The 25,873-nt window shown below is 39.5% G+C and overlaps 1 protein-coding gene across 1 annotated transcript in view; it reads left to right on the top strand.

The window, feature by feature from the left end:
- Positions 1 to 25,873, top strand: part of CEP85 (centrosomal protein 85kDa) — a 33,441-nt gene that overhangs the window by 1,999 nt on the left and 5,569 nt on the right. The window contains exons 2-9 of the mRNA XM_006883645.1: positions 837 to 989; positions 16,067 to 16,761; positions 17,554 to 17,687; positions 18,557 to 18,674; positions 19,984 to 20,169; positions 22,443 to 22,595; positions 23,074 to 23,216; positions 24,483 to 24,597. Coding sequence (XP_006883707.1) covers positions 837 to 989; positions 16,067 to 16,761; positions 17,554 to 17,687; positions 18,557 to 18,674; positions 19,984 to 20,169; positions 22,443 to 22,595; positions 23,074 to 23,216; positions 24,483 to 24,597 — 1,697 coding nt within the window. The remainder of the gene's footprint in view (positions 1 to 836; positions 990 to 16,066; positions 16,762 to 17,553; positions 17,688 to 18,556; positions 18,675 to 19,983; positions 20,170 to 22,442; positions 22,596 to 23,073; positions 23,217 to 24,482; positions 24,598 to 25,873) is intronic.

Genomic DNA, 25,873 nt, shown 5'->3' with positions numbered 1-25,873 from the left:
TCGTAAGCGACTCGGCGGCACATAACAACAAAAACAACATAGTTTTTCCATAATATTCCATTGTTAACCTTTTTATTTTAATTTATTGTGTTGTGATGTTGCCCGTTTCATCTCTTACTCAGATTATTTGTGTCTTTTCCTTCTTTTGTTTGTTTTGCTAGTGATGTGTTGATTTTATTGACCTTTTCGAAGAACCATCTTCTAGTTTTGTCGATGGTTTCAATTGTTTTTCGTTTTTCTTTTTATTTCTGCTCTGATTTTTATAATTTCCCTTTTTTTAGAGGGTGTCGGGTTTTCTTGCTGTTCTTTTTCAAATTGTTGGAAATGTCAGGTTAGTGTGTCAGTGGTCATTTTTTTCATGCCTTTTGATGTGTCTGCTTATTGCTATAATTAACCTTTGATTACTACTTCGGCTGTTTCCCAGAGGTTTTGGTAAATGGTGTTTTCAATGTCGTTTGTTTCAGAAAAGAAATAAGAATTTCTTATTGATGAGAGAATCACCAAGCTTATTATTTTCTGACTACTGGTTCTTCTTCCTTGTTCCCAACTTTAGTATTCCAGTAAACTTTTTATATTCCAGTTAATAAATGATAGCTTCTATTAAATATTATTGTTTTCTGTCTCAATGCTCCTGAATTCTAATTTTGAACATTCTCACCTCTCACGCTATTTCTACTTAAAATTAACTAGCTCATAGTAGCTGAAATAGGCATATGAGAGACTAGACAGAGTGCTGGTATTCTCTCATAGATTTAAGAACCCCTCCCCCAAATACATCATGGGGTTACATTTACCGATTTGCTTTAAAGGTGGGAAATTCTACTTGTTTCATTTAGGTTCCAATGTGATTCAGAAGGTCAGTTCCCTTGGGACTGAATGGCAGACTCCAGTTATCTCAGAAGTCTTCCGGAGCCGCTTTAGCCGTTGTTCAAGTGTAGCTGACAGTGGGGACACAGCCATTGGCACGTCATGCTCAGACATTGCAGAAGGTAAGTGTGAATTATTTTGATTACTAATAGATGTTGTTTTTCCCAGATTGTGTTCCAGATGTATTGTAACTTGTAGATTGGTATTTTCAGAACAGTCATAAGATCAGTTCATTGTTTCAAGGAGTTCCCTTGACTCTTTCTTCTCTGTGCTTCTAATACCTGGTTTTATTTCTTTCTGTTTCCATGGTTTGTCCTATTAGTAGCAACTTTCTAATAGGTTTTTTGGTCTTTTTTGGCCTCAAGTCTTTCCCTCTACTGCCAGATTAATCTTGCTTAATGCTTGATTCAATAGTTTATCTTTCCTGGAAACCCTCAATTGTTCTCAGTACTTGAAAGGTAAAATTCAGAGGCCTCATTTCTTTCGTGATTTGTCCCTGAGGCATGAAGCATATTACCTGCTATCCCTAGGATACTTTGTTATAGCCAGGCCCATTATTTTAATTTGCTATGAAAGTACAGAAATCTCTTTTTTAAAACTAGACTTTTTTTCTCCATTCTTTATATTGCGCTCATCCCTCTCAGCTACCCTAATCTTATTCAAACCTAACTCATTGCCATTGAATCATAACTGACTCATAATGGAACCTCCAGTGGGTTTTTGGAGTCTTTTTTTAAAAAAAAGTTTTAATGAAAGTTTACAGAGACTTAGGGTTTCCAGTCATTCAGTTTTGCACTTTTCTCCCTGCCCACCCCTTCCTCCCCAATTCACTCTTTTTCTTGAAAAGTAAAAGAAAAACTTTTTCATTGTTATGCAGTCCCTCCCCCCAAGTTCACGCCACTGTGCAGCCTTCAATCACAGGAGATTGCTCATTGTTCTCCCTCAGAGCAGCTGGTAGCTCGTGGATTGGCAGTACATCTCCTTATCCATTAGGCTACCAGACCTTGTGAAGTGTCTCAAAAGGCTTTCCCCATTCCTGTTACTAATCTCCTCACAGTTTTGTGTCTTTATTACCTGACTCCTTTTGTAAGAAATTTGAGAACTTGAAGACAAATTTTTATTTTGTATTCCTTTGTCTGTAAGGTTTGTATATGTTGTTTTTCATACTGTACTTCATTCACATTGTGTTTTAACATAGTCATTCCCATTCGTCATTGTTGTTATGTGCCATCAAGTCACCTGCAACTCATAGTGACCCTATGTACAACAGCTCTGAACCCTGCTCTATCCTGAGCCAGCCTTATTGTCTCTGACACACCTACCCCCATTACCCCAATCACTGAGTTAATCCATCTCATCGAGGGTCTTCCTCTCTTTGCTGTCCCTCCACCTTCCCAAGCATGATACCCCTTTCCAAGGACTGGTCCCTCCTTGAAACATGCCCAGAGTATGTCAGATGGAGCTTCAGAATCCTTACCTCCAAAGAGCAGCCTGGTTTAACCCTCTCCAGGACTGACCTGCTTGTTCTCCTAGCAATCCTGGTATATTCAGTACTCTTCTCCAGCACCACAGCTCAAATACATCAATTCTCCTTCTTTTATCCCTTGTCATTGTCCAGCTTTCTGATGCATATCATGTAATTGTAAAGACCATGGCCTGATGGTGAAGATCAGGCACACCTCCTTAGTCTCCAGACTGATATCATTGCTCTTCAGTACTCAGGAGATGTCCCTGGCAGCAGATTTTCCCATTGCAATTTGTCTTTTTTATTTCTTGGCTGCTAGTACCAAAAGTGTTGATTGTGGAGCCAAGCAAGCTGAAGCTATTAATAATCTCAGTCTCTTCATCTATTATGATGCTGCCAATTGGCCTAGTGATAAGAATTGTTATTTTCTTAATGTTGAGCTTTAGTCCGCACAGTCCTTGACCTTGTGCAGCAAGTGCTTCGGGTCCTCCTCCATTTCAGTAAGCAAGGTTTTGTTATCTGCATAACGCAGATTATTGATGAGTCTTCTTTCAGTCCTGATGCCATATTCCTCCTCATAGAACCCAGCCTCCTGGACGAGCTATTTGACATATAGATTGAAAGGTATGGAGATATGGCACATCCCTGGCATATACTCTTCCCAACTTTTAAAAATTTTTAATTAATTATTAATTTCAGTAAAAATTTACAGAGACTTTGGATTTCCATTCATTCATTGTTACACTTTTCTCCCCTCCCAACCCTCCCCCCAGTATACTACCCTCTTGGAAAAGTGTAAAATTCTTTCATTGTTTTACAAACCCTCCCCCAGGTCCACTCCACCATGTAGCTTTTGCTCTAGACTCCTGTCATGACAAAAATACCTAATCACATATCCCTTTTAAACAAGTTTTCTCCCTCATCTGTTTCAGTGCAATATACATTATTGAACCCATCTTTCTCAGTCTCTCCCCAACCCCAGGGTCAGTCCTGTTTTACAACAGTGGCACCATGCAGTATTTGTCCTTTTGTGACTGAGGTACATCACTCAGCATAATGTCCTCCAGGGTCACCCATTTTGAATAATATTGCATGAGTTCCTTGTTTTTCAATGCAGCATAGTATTCCATTGTGTGAGTATACCACAGCTTCTCTATCCATTCTTTTGTTGATGGGCACTTAGGTTGTTTCCAGCTCCTTGTTATTGTGAACAAAGCCGCAATAAACATGGGTGCACATATATCTGCTTGGATGTCAGTTACGGTCTCTTTGGGGTATATTCCCAGTACTGGAATTACTGAGTCAAATGGTATATCTATTTGTAACTTTTTGAGAAAGTGCCATAACGCCTTCCATAGCAGTTGGCCCATTTTATACTCCCACCAACAGTGAATAAGGGTTCCAGTTTCTCCACAACCTTGCCAGCACTTGTTGCTTGTTGTTCTGTTAAATTTTGCTATTCTTTTTTTTTTTTTTAATTTTTTATTTTTTTATTTTCTCTGTTTGTGTACCGTCAAATTGGATCTGACTGGTACAGGACGAAATGGCCCTTCCTTCTCCGGCAGAGCTTCTGGTGGATTCGAACCACATTTCTCTGGGATTGCAGTGCAGCTTCTTGCGACTAGGCCACCAGAGCTCCCCTAAATTTTGCTATTCTAAGTGGGGTGAGATGATATCTCATAGTTGTTTTAATTTGTATCTCTCTTAGAGCTAGGGATTGTGAACATTTCTTCATGTGCTTGTTAGCCATCTGAATGTCTTCTTTGGTGAAGTTTCTGTTCATATCCTGTGCCCATTTTTCTATTGGATTATTTACCTTTATCTTGTTGTGGTGCTCAAGTATTTTATAAATTCTGGATATAAATCTCTTATCTTATATGTCATTACCAAATACTTTTTCCCAGTCGGTGGCTTCCCTTTTTACCCTGTTGGAGAAGTTTTTAGGTGTGCGTAGGGGTTTGATTCTTAGAAGATCCCATCCATCTACTTTATCTTCTCCTGGTTGCAGGTACCCTTCCCAGTTTTAAACTGTGCCGTGTTTCCTTGTTCTGTTCTGATGACTGCCTCCTGGTCCAAGTATCAATTTCACATAAGCACAATCAAGTGTTCTGGGATTCCTTTTCTTCCCATTCATTATATTTTATAGTTAATCAGCATTGAACTATGCCTACCATTACCCTGTCTTTCCTTGCCGGATCATTCTATTTCCTTTACCTATCCCTCCCTCCACACACCAAATTATGCCACCCTGTGATATCCCCCCTGCCCATTCTCACCCCTGTGCTTCCACCCTGCCTCTCTTGGGTTCTTATTCACATTTTACTAGTTATCTTTCTGTTTTTACAATAATGGTCTTATGCAGTATTTGTTCTTATGAGTCTAAGTTCGGTCAGCATAATGCTCTCCAGTCCCTCCCAAGTTATGTAGTAATTTTCGAAATTGTTGCTCCTTAGTGCAGCATAGTATTCCATCGTGAGAATGTACCACAATTTCTCAATCCATTCAGTTGTAGTTGGACATTTGGGCTGTTTCCATGTTCTTGTGATTGAGAATAATGCAGCAGTGAACACTGGTGTACAAACCTCCATTTATGTCTCAGTTCTAATTTTCTTAAGGTATATTACTGGCAGCAGAATAGCTGGAATTTCTTTTTCTTCTTCTTTTTTTTTGGTAAGCAATGAACCTTTCCAACTTTACACCAGATGGGTAGTGTGCCTGTGTCATAACAAGGTTTAAAGGGTGGCACATGTACAGAAGTATGAAATCCCAATCATCATGCTTATGAACCAAAAAAGGATCTAGCTGGAATTTCTATGTTGAACTTTTTGAGGAAACTAAACTGCCTTCCAGAGTGATTGTACCATTTTACAGTCTAACCAGCAGTTGAGAGTTCTTGTCTCTCCAGATCCTCTCCCAACATTTATTTCTTAATTTATTTATTTTTTTTTTACTATTAAACTTTGCTACTGCTATGGTGTGAGTTGGTATCTTATTGTGGTTTTGGTTTTCCTCTTTCTTATTGCCATTGATCTTGAGTATTTCTTCATGTGTTTGCTGGCTATCCAAATGTCCTCCTCAGGAAAGTCTTTCCATGTCTTTTGACAATTTTGTAATTGGGTTATCTGTCTTTTTCCTGTGGAGTCCCTTTAGTATTCTGTACATTTTTGTTATGAGACCCTTTTCTAAGATGGTATTTGCCAGATGTTTGTCTTTTGTTGGGTTTTTTAAATACGGAATGCTTCATTAATTTGCCTGTCATCTAGTCTCCTATGTATCATTCCAGTTTTAGTATATGTGCTGCTGAAGTGAGCATACCAAATGTTTTTTCCCAGTCAGTAGGGTTTTTTTTCATCCTGGTGGAAAAAGTTTTTGATGCACATTGGAATTTAATCTTTAGGAGGCCCCATTCATCAATTTTATCATCTCCTGGTTGTATACTGGCTGTATTTATCAGCCTCTTTATATCATGGGCTAAGCCTTCTAAGCTTGATCCCAGTGTGTCTCTTATGATCTTTATGTTTTAGAGCTTTACCCTTAAGCCCTCTGATCCACCTTGACTTGCTTTTTGTGTATAATGAGAGGTCGATCCTGCTCTCAGCTTTCTGCAGGTAGACATCTAGTTTTCCCAGCACCGTTTGTTGAAGAGGTTGTCATTTCCCCATTTGATAGGTTTTATTTCCTGCAGACAAATTTTCTAAACATATTTTGGTTTTTTTCCAATTAGGTGATAAGTTCCTAGAGCACAGAAGGCCTAATGATGATAATTATTGGGTAGGTTCCAATTCTTAGTGACCTTCTACAACACAGTGAAACTGGCTGAATTCTGTGCTGTCCTTACGAACTCTGTTGTACTTGAGCCCACTTTTGCAGTCATTGCTTCAACCTCTATCATTGTAGGTCCCCCTTTTTTTACTGACCTCCTACTTTACCAAGCATGATGTCTTTTTCTAAATACTGGCACCTTCTGATAATATGTCCAAAGTATTTGAGAGGCCTTACCACCCTTGCTTCTAAAGCCTTTTCTGTTCTCACTGCACTTCTTCCAAGAAAGATTTGTTTATCAGCAGTCCAGGAAATAGTCCATTTGTTTTGCCAGCACCACTATTTAAAGGTGTTGGTTCTTCAGTTTTTCTTATTCACCATCTAACTTTCATGTGCCTGTGAGGCATTAAAAAAATAGCACATCTTGGGTGAAACACATGTTAGTCCTCAAATTAACATCTTTCCCCTTTAGCATTTTAAAGAGGTTGTTGGCAGCAGATTTTACCCATTGTAATTTGTAGTTTCATTTCTTGACTGCTGCTTTCATGGATATTGTGGAACCAAGTAAAATGAAATCTTAGATGTCAGTCTTTTCTCCTTTTATTGTGTTGTTTTATTATATTTATTGATCTAGTTGTGAAGATTTTTAGTCACTTTGGAGTTAGGAGGGTTGCTTGTTTATGTTAAAGTATCCTCTATAATGAAGGCTATAGTCTTAGAACTTTGTCAGTGCTTCAAGTCTTCATTTTCTACAGACATTGTGTCATTTACATACGTATCACTGGTATTGATGAGTCTTCTTCAGCGCAGTGTTAAGTGCTTGGCTGCTAAGCCAGAAGCTCAGCAGTTAAACCCACCAGCCACTCCATGGATGGAAGATGTGGCAGTCTCCTTCTGTAAAGATTATAGCTTTGTAAAAGCTGTGGAGCAGTTCTACCTTCTCCTTCAGGATTGACATATGTCAGAATTTACTTCAACAGCAATGGAATTGTGTGATGATGATAATAACTTCTTACTAAATACATTGTGATGAGTCTTTTCTAATTTTTTTCTTGTATATTTTTATAAATACCTATAAGAATCCTATGAAATATTTTACTGTTTGCATTTACAGAACTATATTTCAAAATAAATGACTTAAATCTGCAAAACTAGTAACTTTGGTAGATGTTGTCAATAAAAAGCATATACCCACTAGGATGGCTATAAATAAAAAGTGCTGGGAACTATTTAGAGAAATTAGAACCTTTTTGTATTGCTGGTAGGGATGAAATTTGTATATCTGCTTTGGAAAACAACTTAGCAATTCCTTATATATCGTATGAGTGCTCACTTCAGCAGCACATATACTAAAATTGGAATTGTACAGAGATAATTAGCATGATCCCTGTGCAAAGATGACAGACACATAAATTCTTAAAGTGTTCCATATTTGGAGGGAAAAGTTATCATGTGATTCAGCTCCTAGGTATGTTGTATCTCTGCTGATGGTGCTGTTCTAATCGTTTTTGGATGATCTTCAGTAGAATCTTGCTTGCATGTGAAATCAATGACACTGTTCTGTAGTTTCCACACTCAGTTGGGTCACCTTTCTTTGGAATGGGAACAAATATACATCTCTTCCAGTCAGTCGGCCAAGTGGTTGTTCCAGGCCTGTTTATTTGGTTAAAAACTGGATCATAAAGGTGAGTTTTCATTCTAGACCTAAAGGATAAGGATCATAGTTTGGGAGTTTCACTAGTCTGAATTCAGCAAATAAGTCTGGTTTGATGTGTTTTTTTCCACATTTCTCTCCCACTGTATTCAAGACCTTCTATTGTGGTCCCTTTCAGAGGGGTCTGTAGTGGTGGTCAAGTACTGTAGTTCTTTTAGGTCTTGTAGATCTCAGAATTATGGAGGCTGAGGCTCATGTTTCTGTTACTCTTTGCACTGTTTCCATGCATCTTTGATTTTCTGTACTCCTTCTTTGCTTCAGACATGGGGAGGCAAATAGTTGTACTTTTGATGGTTGTTGACATAACTTGAGGCCGGAGATCACATTGTAAAATTTTGTACAATGATTTAATCTTTATAAATACCTTTTAAAAATGTAAATGTGGATTCTGTCTGATAGAATATCTGTCACATGCAGAATGCAAGAATCAGAGTGACTACATTGTCAAAAGCCACAGTAAAGAAGCTCAGCATCGGCAGTCAAAACGAGGCCAGGAACCAATTGTGGAACAAATAATCGTCAATTACTTATGTACAAATTTAAATTGAAACTGAAAATTTAAAACAAATCTACATGAGCCAAAATATGACCTTGAGTTTATCCCACCTGAATTTAAAAATCATCTCAAGATAGATTTGGTGCATTGAACCTTAATGATCTGTGAAAGGAGCAGATAGAAAGTGAGAGTGGCAGTGTCTTGACTTCTGCCTGCTTCATAAAGGGGAATATCCCCCTGTCATTAGTATCCATAGCAACAAACAGATTGCTGTTAGGTGAGACATGCCATCACCCCATGCTCCTGCACCTATTTCTATCTATCACATGGGTTTGATATTCATTGTTGACTACAGACTTTACTTACTATTGTAGTACCAGGAACAAGGTTTATAAGGGAAATAAGTTAGAAAATGAGAGAGGAAAAGAATATCTCACAATACAAGTCCAGGGTTAGTCCAACAGTTCCGTGCCAGATAAAAAGCAAAACATAATTCCTTAATTAGTAAAAGTCCTGGTTTCAGTTCAGCAGTCAAATCCAAATCATCCAGCAAGAACAACAAAACCTTTAACTGGATTCAGCACAGTGCAAGAAGCCTCAGGTTACACCTTGCCACAGTTTCTCCACAGCAGTGCCACAATCTCTCTGCCACCATAACCAAGGTCTTGCTCTGGTCACCTTCAAGTCTTGCTGCCCAGGGTTGGAAGTAGTCCACAATTGTTGATGATTTACAAGACAATGTGTCTACAGTTACAGTAGCTGGAGACCAGAGGCAGCTAACATAATGGCTAGAAAAGCCCAGTTCTTAAGCTACAACCACAAGACCTAAGTAAGACCAGTTATGTTGTAGAATGACATTAACCATGAAGAAAGTAAAAGAAAAAGTAATAAAAGATAAAAATGAATGTCAGAAGAAACTCTGAAACTTGCTCTTCATTGTAGAGAAGCAAAAAAAGACGGGAAGAAATGGTGAAGTAAGAGAGCTGAACAAAAGTTCAAAGGCCAACTCAAGAAGACAAAGCAAAGAATTAAAATGACATGTATAAAGAGCTAGAGTTAGAAAACCAAAGAGAACATATTTTCTCAAGCTGAAAGAACTAAAAAGAAAATTCAAATCAAGTTGCAAGACTGAAGGAATCCATGAGCAAAATATTGAATAATGCAGGAAACATCAAGAGAAGGATACGCAGTTACTGTACCAAAAAGAATTGGTCAGCACTGGACCATTGCAGGAAGTACCCTGTAATCAAGAACTAATGGAACTGAAGGAAGAAGTTCAAGCTATGCTAACGGCTTTGACAAAAAAAAAAAAATCCCTAGCAGTTGAGATATTTTAACATACAGATGCAGACCTGGGCGTGCTTACTCATTTATGCCAAGAAAATTGGAAGACAGTTACCTGGCCAGCTGACTGAAAGAAATCCATGTTTGTTCCCATTTCAGTGAGAGGAGGTAATCCAACATACTGTGGAAATTATAGAACAGTTTCATTAATGCAAATAAAATGTTGCTAAGATTAGTAAAAAAACACAGCTGGACCCACTCTGAGGAAGCAACAGGGCCAAGGAAGGCATAGAAAGCAAGACATGTAATGTGGGCTTTAGTAAGTTTTTTTCTGCAGACTGTGTACATTTTTCCATATGAATTATATCTCATACAGTGTGATCTCATACCAATTATGAACTACTAGCTATTTGCTGTTATCTTCCCTTTACAGAGAAGAGGGAGTTACGTCTCTATAAGAGTTCAAAAATATGTACAAAGTCAACCCATTGACCCATCTCTTGCTGTCTACTGAGTATCCACTCAGTTGACCCTCTAGCAGGGTTTTAGGAGGCTATAAATCACATCGAAGATGATTGCTCATCTCTGCTATAGCCAGTGTGGATTCAAACTTTCAGAAAGGCTGCCTTTGGGTTAACGCAACCCCTATGGAGTACAGCACCAGAGCTCCCTTGAGCTATGAGTAGGAAGGGAAAACCTTAACTGGACAAGCCAAGTTTGCTCAGGTTATTTGCAAGGGCTTTTCAGGTACCTTAATTGTGCAGAAGTAAAAAGGAGTGGCTCCTATAAGACCTTGTCGTTAAAACAGCTATGAAGAGAAAACTATCCGCAATGATGATAAAGCTGTGACAGACACCTAACCAGGAAGTCTATCTTGAAGACTAGCTCCTTTTACCTCCTGATTTGTATTAATACTGCCATTTCTAAGATAACCCTGCTTTTCTTTCCTAAAATGTTATCCTAAAAATATGAGTCCTTTCCCAGGCCCTTAACCTAATCTACAAATGCTCCCTCAAAATTTCCTTTCTTTGAGATCATATCTTTCAACATGCTAGCCTCCATCTCCCTTTTATTGGAGTAAATAGTTTGTTCATCCACGAAAAACCCCGACCAAAGTAACCAACTAGAACAATACTTCTCCAGGGAACTGTTGGAAATTCAAGCTGGATTCAGAAAAGGTTTGAGGAATAAGGGCTATCGTTGCGATGCTAGGTGGATCTTAGCTGAAAGCAGAGAATACCAAAAAGATGTTTGCTTATGATTTACTGACAATGCAAAGACGTTTGATTGTTCCCATTCTCAAGAAGGGCAATCCAACAAAACGTGGAAATTATCGAACACTATTCATACCTTTTCAATCTGTATGCAGAACAGATCATACTAGACGCTGGGCTGTACGAGGAGGAATGTGGCATCAGGATTGGTGGAACAGTCATTAACAACCTGCATTATGCGGATGACATAATCCTGCTTGCTGAAACTGAGGAGGACCTGAAGCGCTTGCTGCAGGATTGAGGCCCAACATCAAGAAAACAAAGATTCTTACCATTGGGCCAATTGGCAGTATCAGTATGGATGGTGAAGAGATTGTTAACAATTTTAGTTTGCTTGGTTCCACAGTCAGTGCTCTTGGTAGCAGCAGCCAGGAAATCAGGAGATGAATTGTATTGGGAAAGTCAGCTGTGAGGGACCTCTCAAGAGTACTGAAGAGCAATGATGTCAGGCTGGTGACTAAGGTATGCCTGATTCAGGCCATAGTCTTCACAGTTATGTGCTATGCATCGGAGAGTTAGGCAGTGAATAGGGATGACAGAAGGAGAATTGATGCCTTTGAGCTGTAGTGCTGGAGAAGAGTGTTGAATATACCATGGACTGCTAGGAGAACAAACAGGTTTGTCCTGGAGAGGGTGGAGCCAGAGTGCTCCTTGGAGTCAAGAATTCTGAAGCTTCGTCTGACATACTTTGGACATGTGGCAAGGAGGGACTGGTCCTTGGAGAAGGACATCATTTTTGGCAGAGTGGAGGGACGGTATAAGAGAGGAAGACCCTCGAGGAGATGGATCAATTCTGTGACTGGAGTGGTGGGAATGAGTGTTTGAGATGGCGAAGTTGGCACAGGTTAGAATTGCATTTAGGGCTCTTGTATATTGAGTCGCTATGAGTCGCAAGCTACTCGATGGCACATAACAACAACATCATTCATACCACATGCAAGCAAAATATTGCTGAAGATCATCTAAAAACAACTAGAACAGTACATTGACAGTACTGCCTGGGTTTAGAAGAGGCTGTGGCACCAGGGATATCGTTGCTGATATTGGAGGGGTCCTGGCTGAAAGCAGAGAATATCAGAAGGGTGTCTATTCTGTGTTTTATTGACTACACAAAGGCATTATTGAGGATCACAGCAAGCTATGGCTAACATTGGGGGGGAAAATGGGAATGCTAGAACATTTAATTGTACTTATATAAAATCTACACCTAGATCAAGAAGCAGTTGTCCAAACAATAAGGGAATACTGTATGGTTTAAAAACAAGAATGTATACCAGCAGAGTATCTCTTCTCCATACCTATTCAGTTTTTATGCTGAGCAAATAATTCATGGACCTAGACTCTGTGAAGAAGAATGTAGCATCAGGATTGGAGGAAAATGCAACAGCCTGTGTTACGCAGATGACACAACCTTGCATCAAGAAAACAAATGTTCTTGTCACTGGGCCAGTGGACAATATGAGAGATGGAGGAAGGATTGAAACTAATTTTTTTTCTTGTTACTTAGATGCAATCAACACTCTTGGTACCAAGCAGTCAGGAGATAAGAAAACGTATTGATTTGGACAAGCTGACTGACTATCAAGTATCTTTCTGGACTATTGAAGAGCAGTGATGTCAGTTGAAGACTTAAGGTGTGCCTGATTCAGGCCATGGTTTTTCCTTTACTTGCTATCTTGCCAGCTAAACAGTGAATAAGGATGACAGAAGAATAATTGATGCCTTTGAGTTGTGGAATTGAGTTGGAGAAGAGAGCTGAATATCCCATGGACTACCAAAAGTATGAACAAGTAAACCAAAAGTATAAATTTTAGAAAAGGTGTAGCTGGCTGAAGTGCACCTTGGAGGCAAAGATGGCAAAGTTTTGTTTGTCTCTCATACTTTAGACATGTTGGTAGGAGAGGCTATTCCTTGGAAAGAGAATGCATGCTTGGAAGGGTGGTTGGTCAGTGAAAGCGGAAGATACCCCGTGAGATGGATTGACACTGCAGCAGTGGACTTAAAATTATCAGATGGTGAGGATGGCACAGGATAGGACAGGATTCAGGTTTGTTGTTCATAGGGTCTTTATAAGTCATACTCAACACAACAACATTCAAACAACACTGACAGTATATTGACAGGGATTTGCCAATTCACACTGAGTTTAAAAGAGGCAGTGGCACCAGGGATATCATTGCTGATGTTAGATGGATCCTGGTTGAAAGCAGAGAATACTTGAAGACTGTCTATGTGTATTTTATTGACTATTCAAAGGCATTTGACTGTGAGGATCACAACAATCTATGACAGACATTGTGAAGAATGAGAATCTCGGAACACTTAATTTTGTTCATACAAAATCTATACCTAGACCAAGAAACTGTTTTCCAAGCAGAGCAAAAAAAACACTGCATGGTTTAAGATACTGAAGAATAATGTCAGTTTGAAGACTAAAGTGCACCTGATTCAGGCCATTTCAGTCATTTGCTATACATCTGAGAGCTGGACAGGGAATAAGGATGACAGAAGAATTGAAACTTGGAGTTGTAGTGTTGGAGAATGAGATGGATTGACACAATAAACTGCAGCAGTAGGCCTCAGTATATCAGAGATGATGAGGATGGCACAGGGTAGGACAAGATTCAGATCTGTTGTTCATAGGGTTTCTGTGAGTTGTACTCAACTTAATGGCACCTAGTACTCAACTTGATGGCATCTGATAACAATAACACTGAGAAAAATGAGAATCTCAGAACACTTAATTGTGCTAATGTGAAACCTGTACTAAGGCTAAGAAGCAGTTGTTTGAACAGAACAAGGGGTTCCTGCATGGCAGGAGAATGTGCAACAGTTAATGAAATAAATAAAACGAGGGAAATCAAGAAAGGTATGTTTCAGGGTTGTATCCATTCTCAATACCCATTCAGTCCAAATGATTTGTAAAGCTGGACTGTTTGAAGAAGAATGTGACATCACAATTGGAAGACTTAACTTCCCCCCCCATAGCCTTTCTCCTACACATAATACAACCTTGCGTACAGAAAATGAAGAAGACTTGAAGCACTGACTGAAAAAGAGAAAAACGACTGCAGCTTACAATATGGATTATACTTCAACATCTTATCTCCACCAAAAAAAAAAAATAAAGAAATCCTTACTAGACCAATAGGTTAGCATTATAATAGCTGGAGAAAAGATTAATGTTGTCTGTAATTTCTTTTGAATTTACAATAAGCATATATGGTAACAGTCAAGAAATCAAAAGATTTGTTACAGTGGGCAAGGATGCCAGTTTGAAGACTAAGGGACACCTGGCCCAAGCTCAGTTATTTTCAGTTGCTACATATGACTGTGAAAGTTGGACAATGAATAAGGAAGACCAAAGTAGTACCTGCTGCCTTTGAATTGTGGTGTAACTAAGGTGCTTCTTAGCAACAGGGCAGAGGGTCAGTGAAAAAGAGAAGATCTTCAATCAGATAGATTGACACAGTGGGTGTAACAGTGGACTTGAGCATGGTGATGACACAGTCAAGGCAAGGTTTTGATCTGTTGTTTGTAGGGTGACTCTGAGTCATAATGGATTCAAAGGCACTTCACCACCACCACATTGGATGAAATGGTATTTACAGGGTTAGAAGATAGGACTCTGATACATTGAGGGGAAGAGGGAGCAACACAGTTCTATCCTTAACAGGTTATGGAATCAAAACTGAGTTTGCTGAGTTTAGAATGAAAGTGGTGCGGGGATAGAGAATGAAAAATACTATTAAATATACCATGGTAGCAGCCCCTAATATTGCTCCCATCTCCCTGTCTTCTTTTCCATAATTATATTGTGGTAACAGGAGTCCTTGATGAGAGAGAACTAATAGTAGATGCTGTTATGGACGATTATAAATAGAAATCTTTCTGGACCATTCTACTTTAAACTTGTTAATTGGTCTTAGAATGAAGTTGTAGGTCACCAGAGAGTGTAGAGTTGACTCTGGAGTTTCATTCTTTCATGGTCAGAGGCAGATAGATACTTGATATTAGAAATTAATATGTGTCTGAAGTTTGGTTTTGTTTTTATATACGCAAATACATCTGAATATAGGAAGTTAAGTACTGTGCATACTTATAAGTTACATTTTGGTTTGTGTGTTTTTTAAAGGCTGCTTCAAAACCTTAATGAGAATAAAGTAGCAGATCTATACTTTAAAAATTCTAAAAAAGATTATATTATTTGTCACCTTGTGAGCTCAGCTAGGAAAACAGAAACAAACTGGTGGCCCACTTTTCATGGTAGATATGTTTGGTTTGGAAGAGGAAAGGTATTTATTTATTTATTTATATGCTTTGTCCTAGTGCTTAATTTTTTTTTTCCTGTGCTGAAGGTAACATGTTATGTTCTCCCATGTTCCTATCTTGTCATTTGCTTATTTATAGCCCATTACTCTGGCACATTAGTTCTATGATCTTGTGGTAGACCACAGAACAGTACTTGTAAGTTGGAAATAGTAAACATAAAGCTGAAGAAAATCACAATTTTATGCACTAAATAGACAAGTGAAAAGCAAAATGTAAAATAGTAGATTTCAGTGTATGCCCACTTGAGAGTGCTCACTGTGCTAGAGTGAAACCTGAGAGTTACTAAGAATAACTTCATATCCAGGCAGTCAGGTCTGGGGTGAGAGAGTGAAGGGAATCCTGGCTGAGGTACCATACTCCCTGTCCTGGATACTGAGTGAGACTAGCCAGTTCAGTTTATTCTTTGGATCGTTCAGTTTCGTTTACCTTCACTGAGAAGCTTTGGAGGTTACAGAGACTTGTGGCAGCCTTGAAAAGGCTATTTTTTTTATGTATTGGGTATAGCTCAGGGTTGTTCGTCTCCCAGAAGAGTAGCACCTAACTGATTGTGCTTGAGTAAGTGCTTTTTTGCTTTTTAAGTTTGTTTCCAGCTTTGTTGACTGCCAAGATATTTTTACTCAAGTACTGAGGACAGAGTTTAAGTTAAAAGTGAAGCCAGAGTTGCCTTTTATTGGTTTTACTTTGTGAATGTTCTTTGAGATTCTGGATCACACATCTCTCTGTTTGGTTCCTGTGTCTTTTGCCTGATACCACTAATGATAATGCCTTCTCCCTGGTCTCAGGATAGGCAGAGAACTACTGGCGTAGCAGCTAAACTCAAGAAAACTTTTGGAGCTTCAACTTTGACTTATGGAAGACTATTCTCTTCACAGATTTTTGCAGCTCAAGTGGCAGCCCTTCTTTCCAGCCTATCAAAAGTCACGTAACCATTCCAACAGCCCATGTGATGCCTTCTACTTTGGGGACCTCTCCTGCCAAGCCAAATTCTACATCTGCTGGACCCTCTTCCTCTAAACTTCCTTTGTCAGGGTCAACTGAAAGTGTGGGAATGACAAGAAATGGTGACCTTGGTACAATGAAACGTTCTCCTGGTCTGTCTAGAGATCTTTTGTATCTCTCTGGTGCTGCTGGAGAAAATGGGATTCAGCAGTCCTGGTTTCCAGCAGTGGGCCATGAAAGAGAGAAAGAGGTGAGGAAGTTTGATATTCCCAACATGGAACCTACCCTCAATCAGACATCGATAATGGAGTCACTTTATTCAGATCCCCACTACCAAATCCACTACCATAATCCAAGAGCTGACACAAACAAGGAATTGTACAAAGTGTTACCTGAGGCCAAGAAGGCACCAGGTAGTGGGGCAGTAGGTGAGCGGAATGGACCACACCCTAGCAGCAGTGGAGTGCTTCCTTTGGGCCTCCAGCCTGCTCCTGGGCTCTCCAAACCTCTGCCCTCTCAGGTATGGCTGCCAAGTCCTGACCCTTGGCATCCTCATGAACGATCCTGTGAACTCAGCACTTGTCGGCAGCAGCTGGAGTTGATCCGTTTACAGATGGAACAAATGCAGGTAGAGGCTGTTCTTCCCTTGGATTTTATAGTTTCTGTGCATATCTTATAACTGTAATAGCTTTTGTTCTACATATTTTGGCTTTAGGGAAAATATTTGTAAGAATGAAGGAAATTGAAAGAAATGAAGATTTGAGGGTTATTGTATATTCACAGTGTTAGTGGTCTAATGAAATACCAGGTTGGTTCTCCAGAAAGGGTCATGAGGGAAGGGTAAGCTGCTAATCCTAGTTGTGTACTTACCAGGCAATAGACTATATACGTTTTACTTTCAAGTCTTATTTAATCCTCACAGCACCCTGATAAGGTAAACATTTAAACTTATCAAGGTCTTAGAATAACTAAGAAGTCCAGGGTCACAAAGCTATTAAGTGGCAGAGCTAAGTATTTAAAAATTGTCTTTAAACCCTGGTGTTATTTCTGCTATACTGTTTTGGTGTCAAAGTTTCTTGTACTGGGAAAGAGTGGGAAGGAGGAGAATAATAGGCCATATTCTCTCTCCCTGGCTGATAAGGGCATCTTAACTCCTGGTTTCTCACTGTTACTAGATAATAAAAGATAACTGACCTTTTCTTAGAAACTAGAGCCTTACTGAGCAGGGAGTGTCCAGTTGGCAGAAACCTTGTTGGCAGGTCCTTTCCAATCATGCATCAGAGCTAAAATTATTTCATAAACACTAGGCCTTCTCAGGCTGAGCCAAACTGAGACTGATTGCAGAACTGAATACTGCTCAGGTGTTATCAGATGCCTGTAGGTCAAGATCAAGTCACTTTCAAGCCTCCTTGTCTTTCAGCTTCAAAATGGAGCTATCTGCCACCATCCTGCTGCTTTTGCTCCTTCACTGCCCACCTTGGAACCAGCACAGTGGGTCAGCATCCTAAACAGTAATGAACACCTCCTAAAGGAAAAAGAGCTCCTCATTGACAAGTAAGAGGGCAAAGGAGTACCACAGAGCTAGCCTCTGCTCTACCAGCTCTCACTGAGGGCACTTAACACGTTACCACAAATGATGGCAAATGTGTTTCTAAGCACGGTCGTCAATTTTAAAAGTGTGCGGCAACATGTTAATGAGGTCTTGCCAAGGGTAACGCATGTTCCTTTGCTTATTATTAGGCCCAAGCCTTGCCTCATGGTAGAGCTTGCTTGGTAACAGCAAGCCTCATCCTGTATCTGGTACGATAGACCAGCTATATATTTCTCCAGTGGCATGAGGAAGCTGATGGTTCATTGTAACTGATATTTCCTCACATTCTCTCAGTCCATCTTGTCACTTAACTCTTCCTCTGTCAGAAAAAAAAAGTTTCTCGAAATCCAGGGTCTTTAATTGTATGGATTGTCCTAATCTTAATGAACGTTCCTAAGTAAAATTGTTACTGTTGTAATATGTCCTAGATTAAATTCTGACTCAAAATTACCCCATAGGGCAGAGAATTGTCCCACCATATGGTTTCCTAGGCTGTAAATCAGTGTAGAAAGCTGGAATAAGAGGTGCATTGCAAAGTAGACTGGAGGAGGGAAAGGGAATAAAATGTGCAACGATGAATGAATAAAAAGGAAAAAAAATACTTTCCATTAACACCACAAAAAAACTCTCAAAATCAAAAAAATCACCACCAGTCTGTGTGGGAGCACATTACCTGGTCTCTCTTGGAGCTACTGATACATTCATATCACAGACTTCTGGTTTGCAGCAGAACATTTAACCATTGTGCCATGGGGTCTCTTAGGAAAGGAGAGCTTATATTACAGGTGATGTGGTGCCAGGACCTTGGACCTGATTTTGCTGTATTTTGCAGGCAACGGAAACACATATCACAGCTGGAGCAGAAAGTGAGAGAAAGTGAACTCCAAGTCCAGAGTGCCCTTTTGGGCCGCCCTGCTCCCTTTGGGGATGTCTGCTTACTGAGGCTGCAGGTAAATGTTGTCAGCATGGACATTCACCCTTTAGACCCTACTCCTAAATCTTTCAAAGCAGATGCAACACTAAACCCTTGAGAAACAGGTGTTCCGCTTATCATGATTCAGTGCCTTCCTAGAGCTTGGTACAATTAGGTATCCAGAAAATACAAAAGAGACTCAGTAACGTGAGGTGTTCCTGCAAAATACAAGCGTCCTAATTTTAAAACACCCTAATTGTGCCTTTGCAGGGATAGAGTAGGCCTACCCTTGTAGGTTTCAGGATAGGATCAGGTACTTGATGTTAGAATTAATAGACACCTGAGAAAGAAGGTAGACAAGAGTTAATAGTAAAGCTCTAGAGTAGGGTGATTGATGTTCAGAGAATTTGTACTCTGCCATCGCTGGCTAACTGGAAAAAGAGGCAGAAGTGACTAGAAATTTAGAACCATTCTCAATTTTAATCCTCCATGTCTAGGAGCTATTGAGGTAAATTGTCCTTGAAAGCCAGAAGAGAAACCTACTTTGTTAACCAAGTTTCTGCAATTTTGTCTTTTTGGCTGAATGAATTTTATTTTTTTATTTTTATTTTATTTTATTACTTTTGTGTGAGTGTACAGTCAAATCAGATCTGACTAGTATAGGAGGAGATTGTCCTTCCTTCCCCGGCAGAGCGTCTGGTGGATTTGAACCGTGTGCGTCTGGGATTGTAGTTGCAGCTCCTTGCCACTAGGCCACCAGAGCTCTCCTGGCTGAATGAATTTTAAAGCACTGGCTTTGCAAATCCCCCTGGACCTTGTTAAGGCAGTATTCCGTTTTCTAAAATCAGTATGTTACAGTAGCAAAAACTCTTAGATTAAATTTAGTTAATTCCTCTAATTTTACTGAAGCCCAAGGAGGAAGAAAAATGTGCTAAAATCATAAAGAGAAAAAGCAGAGAAGAGCTCATCCTTAAGCCCTACTTTCTGATGTGTGTTATCCTTGGTTCTGTGCATTATAATGATAACGCAGCTCCTCAGGTATTTAAGACTATGGTTCTCAAGTTTGTGCATACATGAGATCACCTGTAGTGCTTTTTAAAACTCAGATTGCTGGTACTCATCCCCAGAGTTTCTGATTCAATAGTAGTACAGGAATTAAACCCAAAAATGTACATTTTGGACAATTTCCTTGTGATACTGATAACCCAGCACTTCACTTTGAGAACCCTGCTTTAAGAAATTCCTAGAGAAAATTTATATTTGACCATGAACTCTGCTGGGATGAAATTAAGTATATGAGATTGTGAAAGTAGGCAGCAGTGATATCTTGAGAATCTTTCTGGCAGGAATTGCAGCGAGAGAACACTTTCTTACGTGCACAGTTTGCACAGAAGACAGAAGCCTTGAGCAGAGAAAAGATCGAGTTTGAAAAGAAACTGTCTGCTTCAGAAGTTGAAGTCCAGCTCATCCGAGAATCACTCAAAGTGGCATTGCAGAAACATTCAGATGAGGGGAAGAAACAAGAAGAAAGGGTGAGCTGAGGAACTGGTATCTCTTTGGTTTATAAAAGAGTTGGCATCAGCTCAAGATAAATCAGACCTTTTCTGCATGAGCATAGGCTGTTTCTGGCCTCCATTTCTTCAACTAGGAGTAACTAGTTGGGTGAGATCCTTCCTTGGCCTTTCTCTGAAGATGTGTCTGCTAGAAATAGAATTCTTTCTGTTTCTTTTCCGCAAAGCTACTATATTCAGGAAGAGTTAAATAATAATCTTTATTTATTTATTTATTTATTTCATTTTATAGGTTGTGAGATGCTGCCAAATGGCCTGAGTGGAAAACCAACCTGGCCAGTTACGGCAGATGGCACTGTTGCAAAGTGTTTAAACACTTGTGTTGAATTGATGTCATTTAGCTGGATTTCTCCTCATCCTGCCTAAAAAGTAGAGAAAAATTCCATAGGTGTAATATTTATTTTTGCACAGTGAGCTGAGAATTGCCCTACAATAAGATTGGTCATTATAGAAGAAACTGGTTTAAAAATCTTCATTCTGTTGGTACTTCCAGTATACAATTTATAATGTAGATATTCTTGGAGGATTAGTTTAGTTACATAGTTCACGCCACCTGAATCAAAATCAACTAGAGTAGTGCTTTTCAAACCTAAATGTATTTAAGAATTACTTGAGCTTTTTTAAAAACTTAGATCCTGATTCAGTAGTTCTATGATTTCTAACAAGATCTCTGGTTATGTTGTTTTGGATCTAGCAAGGATTTAGAGAGCTTATTTAAAAATAAGAATTTAACATATTTCTCTCCGTTAAATAATCAAATACTAGTTTGTTTATAATGAAAACTAGTAGTCTATGCTCCAGCACTGCTCCACAAAATATCTACCCTCATCTTCTTCTCCCCCGATAAACCTCTTTCTTGTCAGTCTGAAGAGTATCCTTTTCTTCTATTTTATTATAAAATAGTTATTATCTGTTCTAAAGTTGTGGGTGAAATATCTTGGTCTTTTAGGTCTTGCTGATAACGAGATTGATTTTTTTGCATTCCTATAGTCTGAACATAGATTTTTTTTTTAACTTACACTGACTTATAGCCCAGTTGTACCATCACCCTCTCCCTCTGCTGTTAGCCCTAAGGGTGGAACTTTTCTTATTTTCTTTCCCCAGAGAAGAAATCTTTGGTCTCCTGTAGGGGAAGCCCAGGATGAGGGTAATAACAGGTTAATCTTTGTATAGACTTCCAATCAGTCCCCATATTTTTCATGTCTGTGGCTAGTAGCAGTTTGTAGAGGTACTTATTTCTTCAAGTAGAGAGTCTCTTAGGAGTTGTGAGAGGCACCTTATCTTCCATATTATCTCTAATTATCCTTGCAGATTGTAATATCCTTTCCACTGCCAAGTCATTTATCTGTTCTTTCCCAATTCTCTCCACTTTAATATTTTTTAGGAAAAAATCCAACATACTAAACTTTTCATCTGCTTCCCCACCCCCCTACTCTTTCTCCTTTAGGTTAATACTTTATTTCCTTGCTGTCACTATTAGATGTGTTTTAGAAGGGTTAAACATTGGAGGTCAGTTCTTCACCCCACTCATTTTCTTTCTTTTTTTTTCTTCTTTAAATTCATAGTTGGTTATCAGAACTTTAATCAAGATTCCCAGGTCATTCTGCTGTATATTAACTTGAGGACCACTGGTTCTGAAAGCTGCATAGATGTACTCAAAATGAGCTTTTAGTTCATTTTCCAGGATTCTTTCTTAGTACTATCTGTGCTTCCTCTTTGATATCAGTGGACCTCCTTCAGCTTTTCTCTTCTCTTGCTTTCCCAGTTTCCCTTTTTCACAAACCAAAGAAAAAGCCATACAAGTGGGGGAAAAAAGTCTTTGTTTAGTAAATCTTACTGAGTCTGTTTTATGCTGAGCTCCGAGCCAGGTGCTTAAGAATACTATACTGAGTGGGATAGACACAGCCTTTCCTGAAAAGGAGCGTATATAGTCTCTTTAGCTCTTCCATGTGATTGCTTAGCAAGTGGTGTTCAGGGAAGAGTGCATTACCTTTCTCTCTAGAACTGATGAAATTGGTTGTATATCTAGAGGACAGTGCTATTAATTCCTTAAAACTGCCCAAGGAAGGAACCCTGCTTAACTGTCCTCCTTTAAATGACATAACTAAAGTTTATGCCTAAAATAGAGATGACAGCATTACAGTAAAACAACATCCACACATCCAAAGGCAGAGAGAGTAGTTACTTTGTAGAAGTTTGGGATCCTATAGACAGGCTCTTGACATTTTTTTCAGGTCAGAGGTCGTGATAAACATATCAGTAACCTGAAAAAGAAATGTCAGAAGGAATCAGAGCAGAACCGGGAGAAGCAGCAGCGCATTGAAACTTTGGAGCGCTACCTAGCCGACCTGCCCACCCTGGAAGACCATCAGAAGCAGAGCCAGCAGGTAGCAGCAGTATCTGGCTATATTTGGGGCTAGCAGATAGTGGCCAGGCCAGGGGACTTTCTCAGTATCTGCTGTGTGCAGTTTACCTGTGGTTTCCTAAAAGACAGCTTTAGACCTATTTGATACCATGCTGGAAATTTCTGTTTCTATCTCAGACAGCTTTAGACCTATTTGATACCATGCTGGAAATTTCTATTTCTATCTCAGATACTCTGAATCAGAATCTTCCCTTTGTAGATATTTAACTGTAGATTTTGAGAGATCAAGATTCTGATTCCACTTAATAAGATGGAATTACAAATTCTTATCAGGGGATCAATTGGAGTGAACCACTCTGAAGCCTTGTTAAAAAGAAATCTCAAGAAAACTATGTTGAAGCTCACATCTATCAAATTTGTGGCTAGACTGAAAATTATTAGAGACTCTCAGGCTGTCTTCCTTGGTTTGTTGATCTGAGTGTGGGCTCCTGTCTATTCAGCTTAAGGATGCTGAGTTGAGGAACACAGAGCTGCAGGAAAGAGTGACTGAGCTGGAGCATTTGCTGGAGGAGACCCAGACAGCCTGCAGGGAAAAAGAGGCTCAACTGGAAAGTTTAAAGGAGAGAGAAACCACTGGACAAAGGTAAATACTGCTGTGGGGTTAGGAAACAGAAGTAGAAAGCCAAATCCTGGCTGGGCTGCCCTTTGGTACTGCCTGTGTAACTGTTGTTGTTGTTGTTGTTTGATGCCATCGAGTCGTAGACGACTCATAGCGACCCTATGAACGAACAGCCTGAGCACTGTTAGTACATAGAGTTTCCGGAGGCAAGCCATTTTGCAAGTAGATGCCGCTCCTGCTTCCAGGCTTGATTTAGTTGGGAAGCTCCAGCCAACACTGTCCACCATGGGTGCCCATTACCACGATTGACACATCACTGTCACAGGCTTCAGCATCACAGCAACCACTAGGTAAATCATTTTACTTTCTGAGCTTCAGTTGCTTTAGATTGTAAATAAAACGAAGGCATTTTAATGGACAGGAAGGAAATAGATCTCTGGTACCTGGAGCAACAAGGAGCATAGCAGCAGGACTTGTCATTATATCCTTTGGAAAGATCTAACCCAGTGCCTAGCACATAATAATCCTTGAGTATGTTGGTGAATCAAAGAACTTTACAAGCTTCAAAGTGGTATTTGTATATTTATAAAAGTAGATACTTGTGCTGGAGAATAAGGTTATTCACATTTCAACTTTGTAAGCAAAAGGTTACCAAGTGCATCTGTTTGTCTTCAGCCCTAGGGATTGCTCTCAATTACCATGACAGGTTCTGAAAACAAAACAAGATGCCAGTGTGCTCTGAGAGTATCTTGAGAGGCTTCTCCATTATGCACCTGGTTTCCATTTCAGTAGTTTCTGAAAATATGGCTACTGTGTTTCAGTAGTCTCTCAGATCAAATCTAGTTTCAGGTGGGATAGACTGGATGTATCATCTCGTATTCAGTGACAATGACCCTGTTGTTTATCTCAATAGATGGGCCATGATGGAAATGATTGTGGAGACTGTGGGGACATTGCTTAGTGAGAAGTGAGGTTAGGGTACTTTATACCATGTATATGTATGACTTTTGTAATCTAATATATTCAGTGAATGTTTCATTTTTAACTGTCAAGACAATAAAAGACTGTTGAGCCAGTAGATAATCAGTGTCTCCTAGAGCAGGAGACTTGATGAGCAGCTTCTGTATAAAATGATGTTACGTTACAAAACACCTATGATACCACCATAACTACCTATGGTTTGAAGTGTTCTAAGTGCTTTACCCTAAAACATAAAATAAAGAGCAGAATTGGGAATCAAAGCATATTATCTTTAACTTTAGATCTTTTGAAACGGCCACTGTATTTCAGCCTGCAAGATAATCAGTGTGTGAAGAAGGCCAGTGGAGAAGGTCCAGCCCAACAGGGAGAAGGTCTGAATGTGGAAATGGAGTCCTGGCAGAAGGAATGTGATTCCCTCCGAAAGGTGACTGAAGACATCTAGGCTGTGCCAGCTAGCATAAAAGAAAAGGTCATGTATGGGAAGGACCACGAGAGCCTGGTGCCACCTGACATCTACTACCTAGACCTTTCTTCCTCTTTGCTGAGAAGTCATCCCTACATAGTGACAATTTGCATTTTTAGATACTCACCGCTGACAGGCATGCATAACTCATGTAGAAATACAAGCAGAAGTTAGAGGAACACATTTCTGAGCGTAGATGCCTGAAAAGGGTGCACAGAACTGGGAGCACCTTGCTCATGATTCAGGTCCCATGCAGAACTCGAAGTGAATACAGATCTAACCAGTGTGTTGGCCTGTTTAGTATCTGCTAGGCAGACTGTAGGTCAGCAAACAAACAAAAATACCACCCCAAAATTGTTCAGAGACTACACTTTGTGCCATGTTGTCTTTGAATCAAAACTTTGCCCCATTCTGTGCCATCCTCACAATCAATCATACTGAAGCCCATTGTAATCACTAGGAAGAGGAATGATCTTCCTCTCTTCCTTTCATTGACCCTCGATTTTTGCAAGCATAATATGTTTTTCAAGGACTGATGGTCCTAATAACATGCCTAAAGTATGTGAGACAAGAATTTCACCATCTTTGTTTCTGAGGAAACACCCTGCTTGCCTTTGCAATCAATACTGTTGCCAACACTACAGTTCAAAAGCATTGATTCTCTTTGGTCTTCCCTGTTGTCTAGCTTTCACGAGCATATGAAGCTATTTTCCAATACCATGGCATGGCTCGGATACACTTCAGTTTTTAAATTGACATTCTTGCTCTTTTAGCATTTTCAAGAGGTCCTTGACAGCACATTTCCCCAATGCAGCACAACTTTTGATTTTTTTCACTGCTGTTGCCATGAGCATTTTTATTGTGGACCCAAGTAAAATGAAACTGACAACTTCAGTCTTTTCTCTGTCATGAAGATGCTTATTATTGGTCCAGTTAAAATGAAGCCAGGCCTGCTTAAGATTTCTCCTTGAACAGTCAATGTCACCAAAGCTATAAGTAAAAACAGTAAACTAAGTTTTTAGCCATATTCTTTACCAGGGAACCAAAATGTGCACTGGCTGTATGTAAAGTTGATTTCATTGGCATATAGTCATTGGGGTTAGAGGCCCCTCTGCTCTACCCTCTCCAGTTGTGGTAATAGGCCCATACTGTATTCCTATATTAACCTCTTTGTACTTGGAGCACAGTAGACAGAATTAGGAATCTGTGTCATATTTTTTTCTTTTTTTTTTTTTTA

Source organism: Elephantulus edwardii, unplaced genomic scaffold (genome assembly GCF_000299155.1).
Source record: "Elephantulus edwardii isolate Elephantulus edwardi_28Jun2011 unplaced genomic scaffold, EleEdw1.0 scaffold00028, whole genome shotgun sequence".
In the NCBI taxonomy this organism is placed as follows: domain Eukaryota; kingdom Metazoa; phylum Chordata; class Mammalia; order Macroscelidea; family Macroscelididae; genus Elephantulus; species Elephantulus edwardii.
The sequence above is the reverse complement of the archived record's forward strand: the minus strand, read 5'-3'. Positions and strand labels throughout refer to the sequence as shown.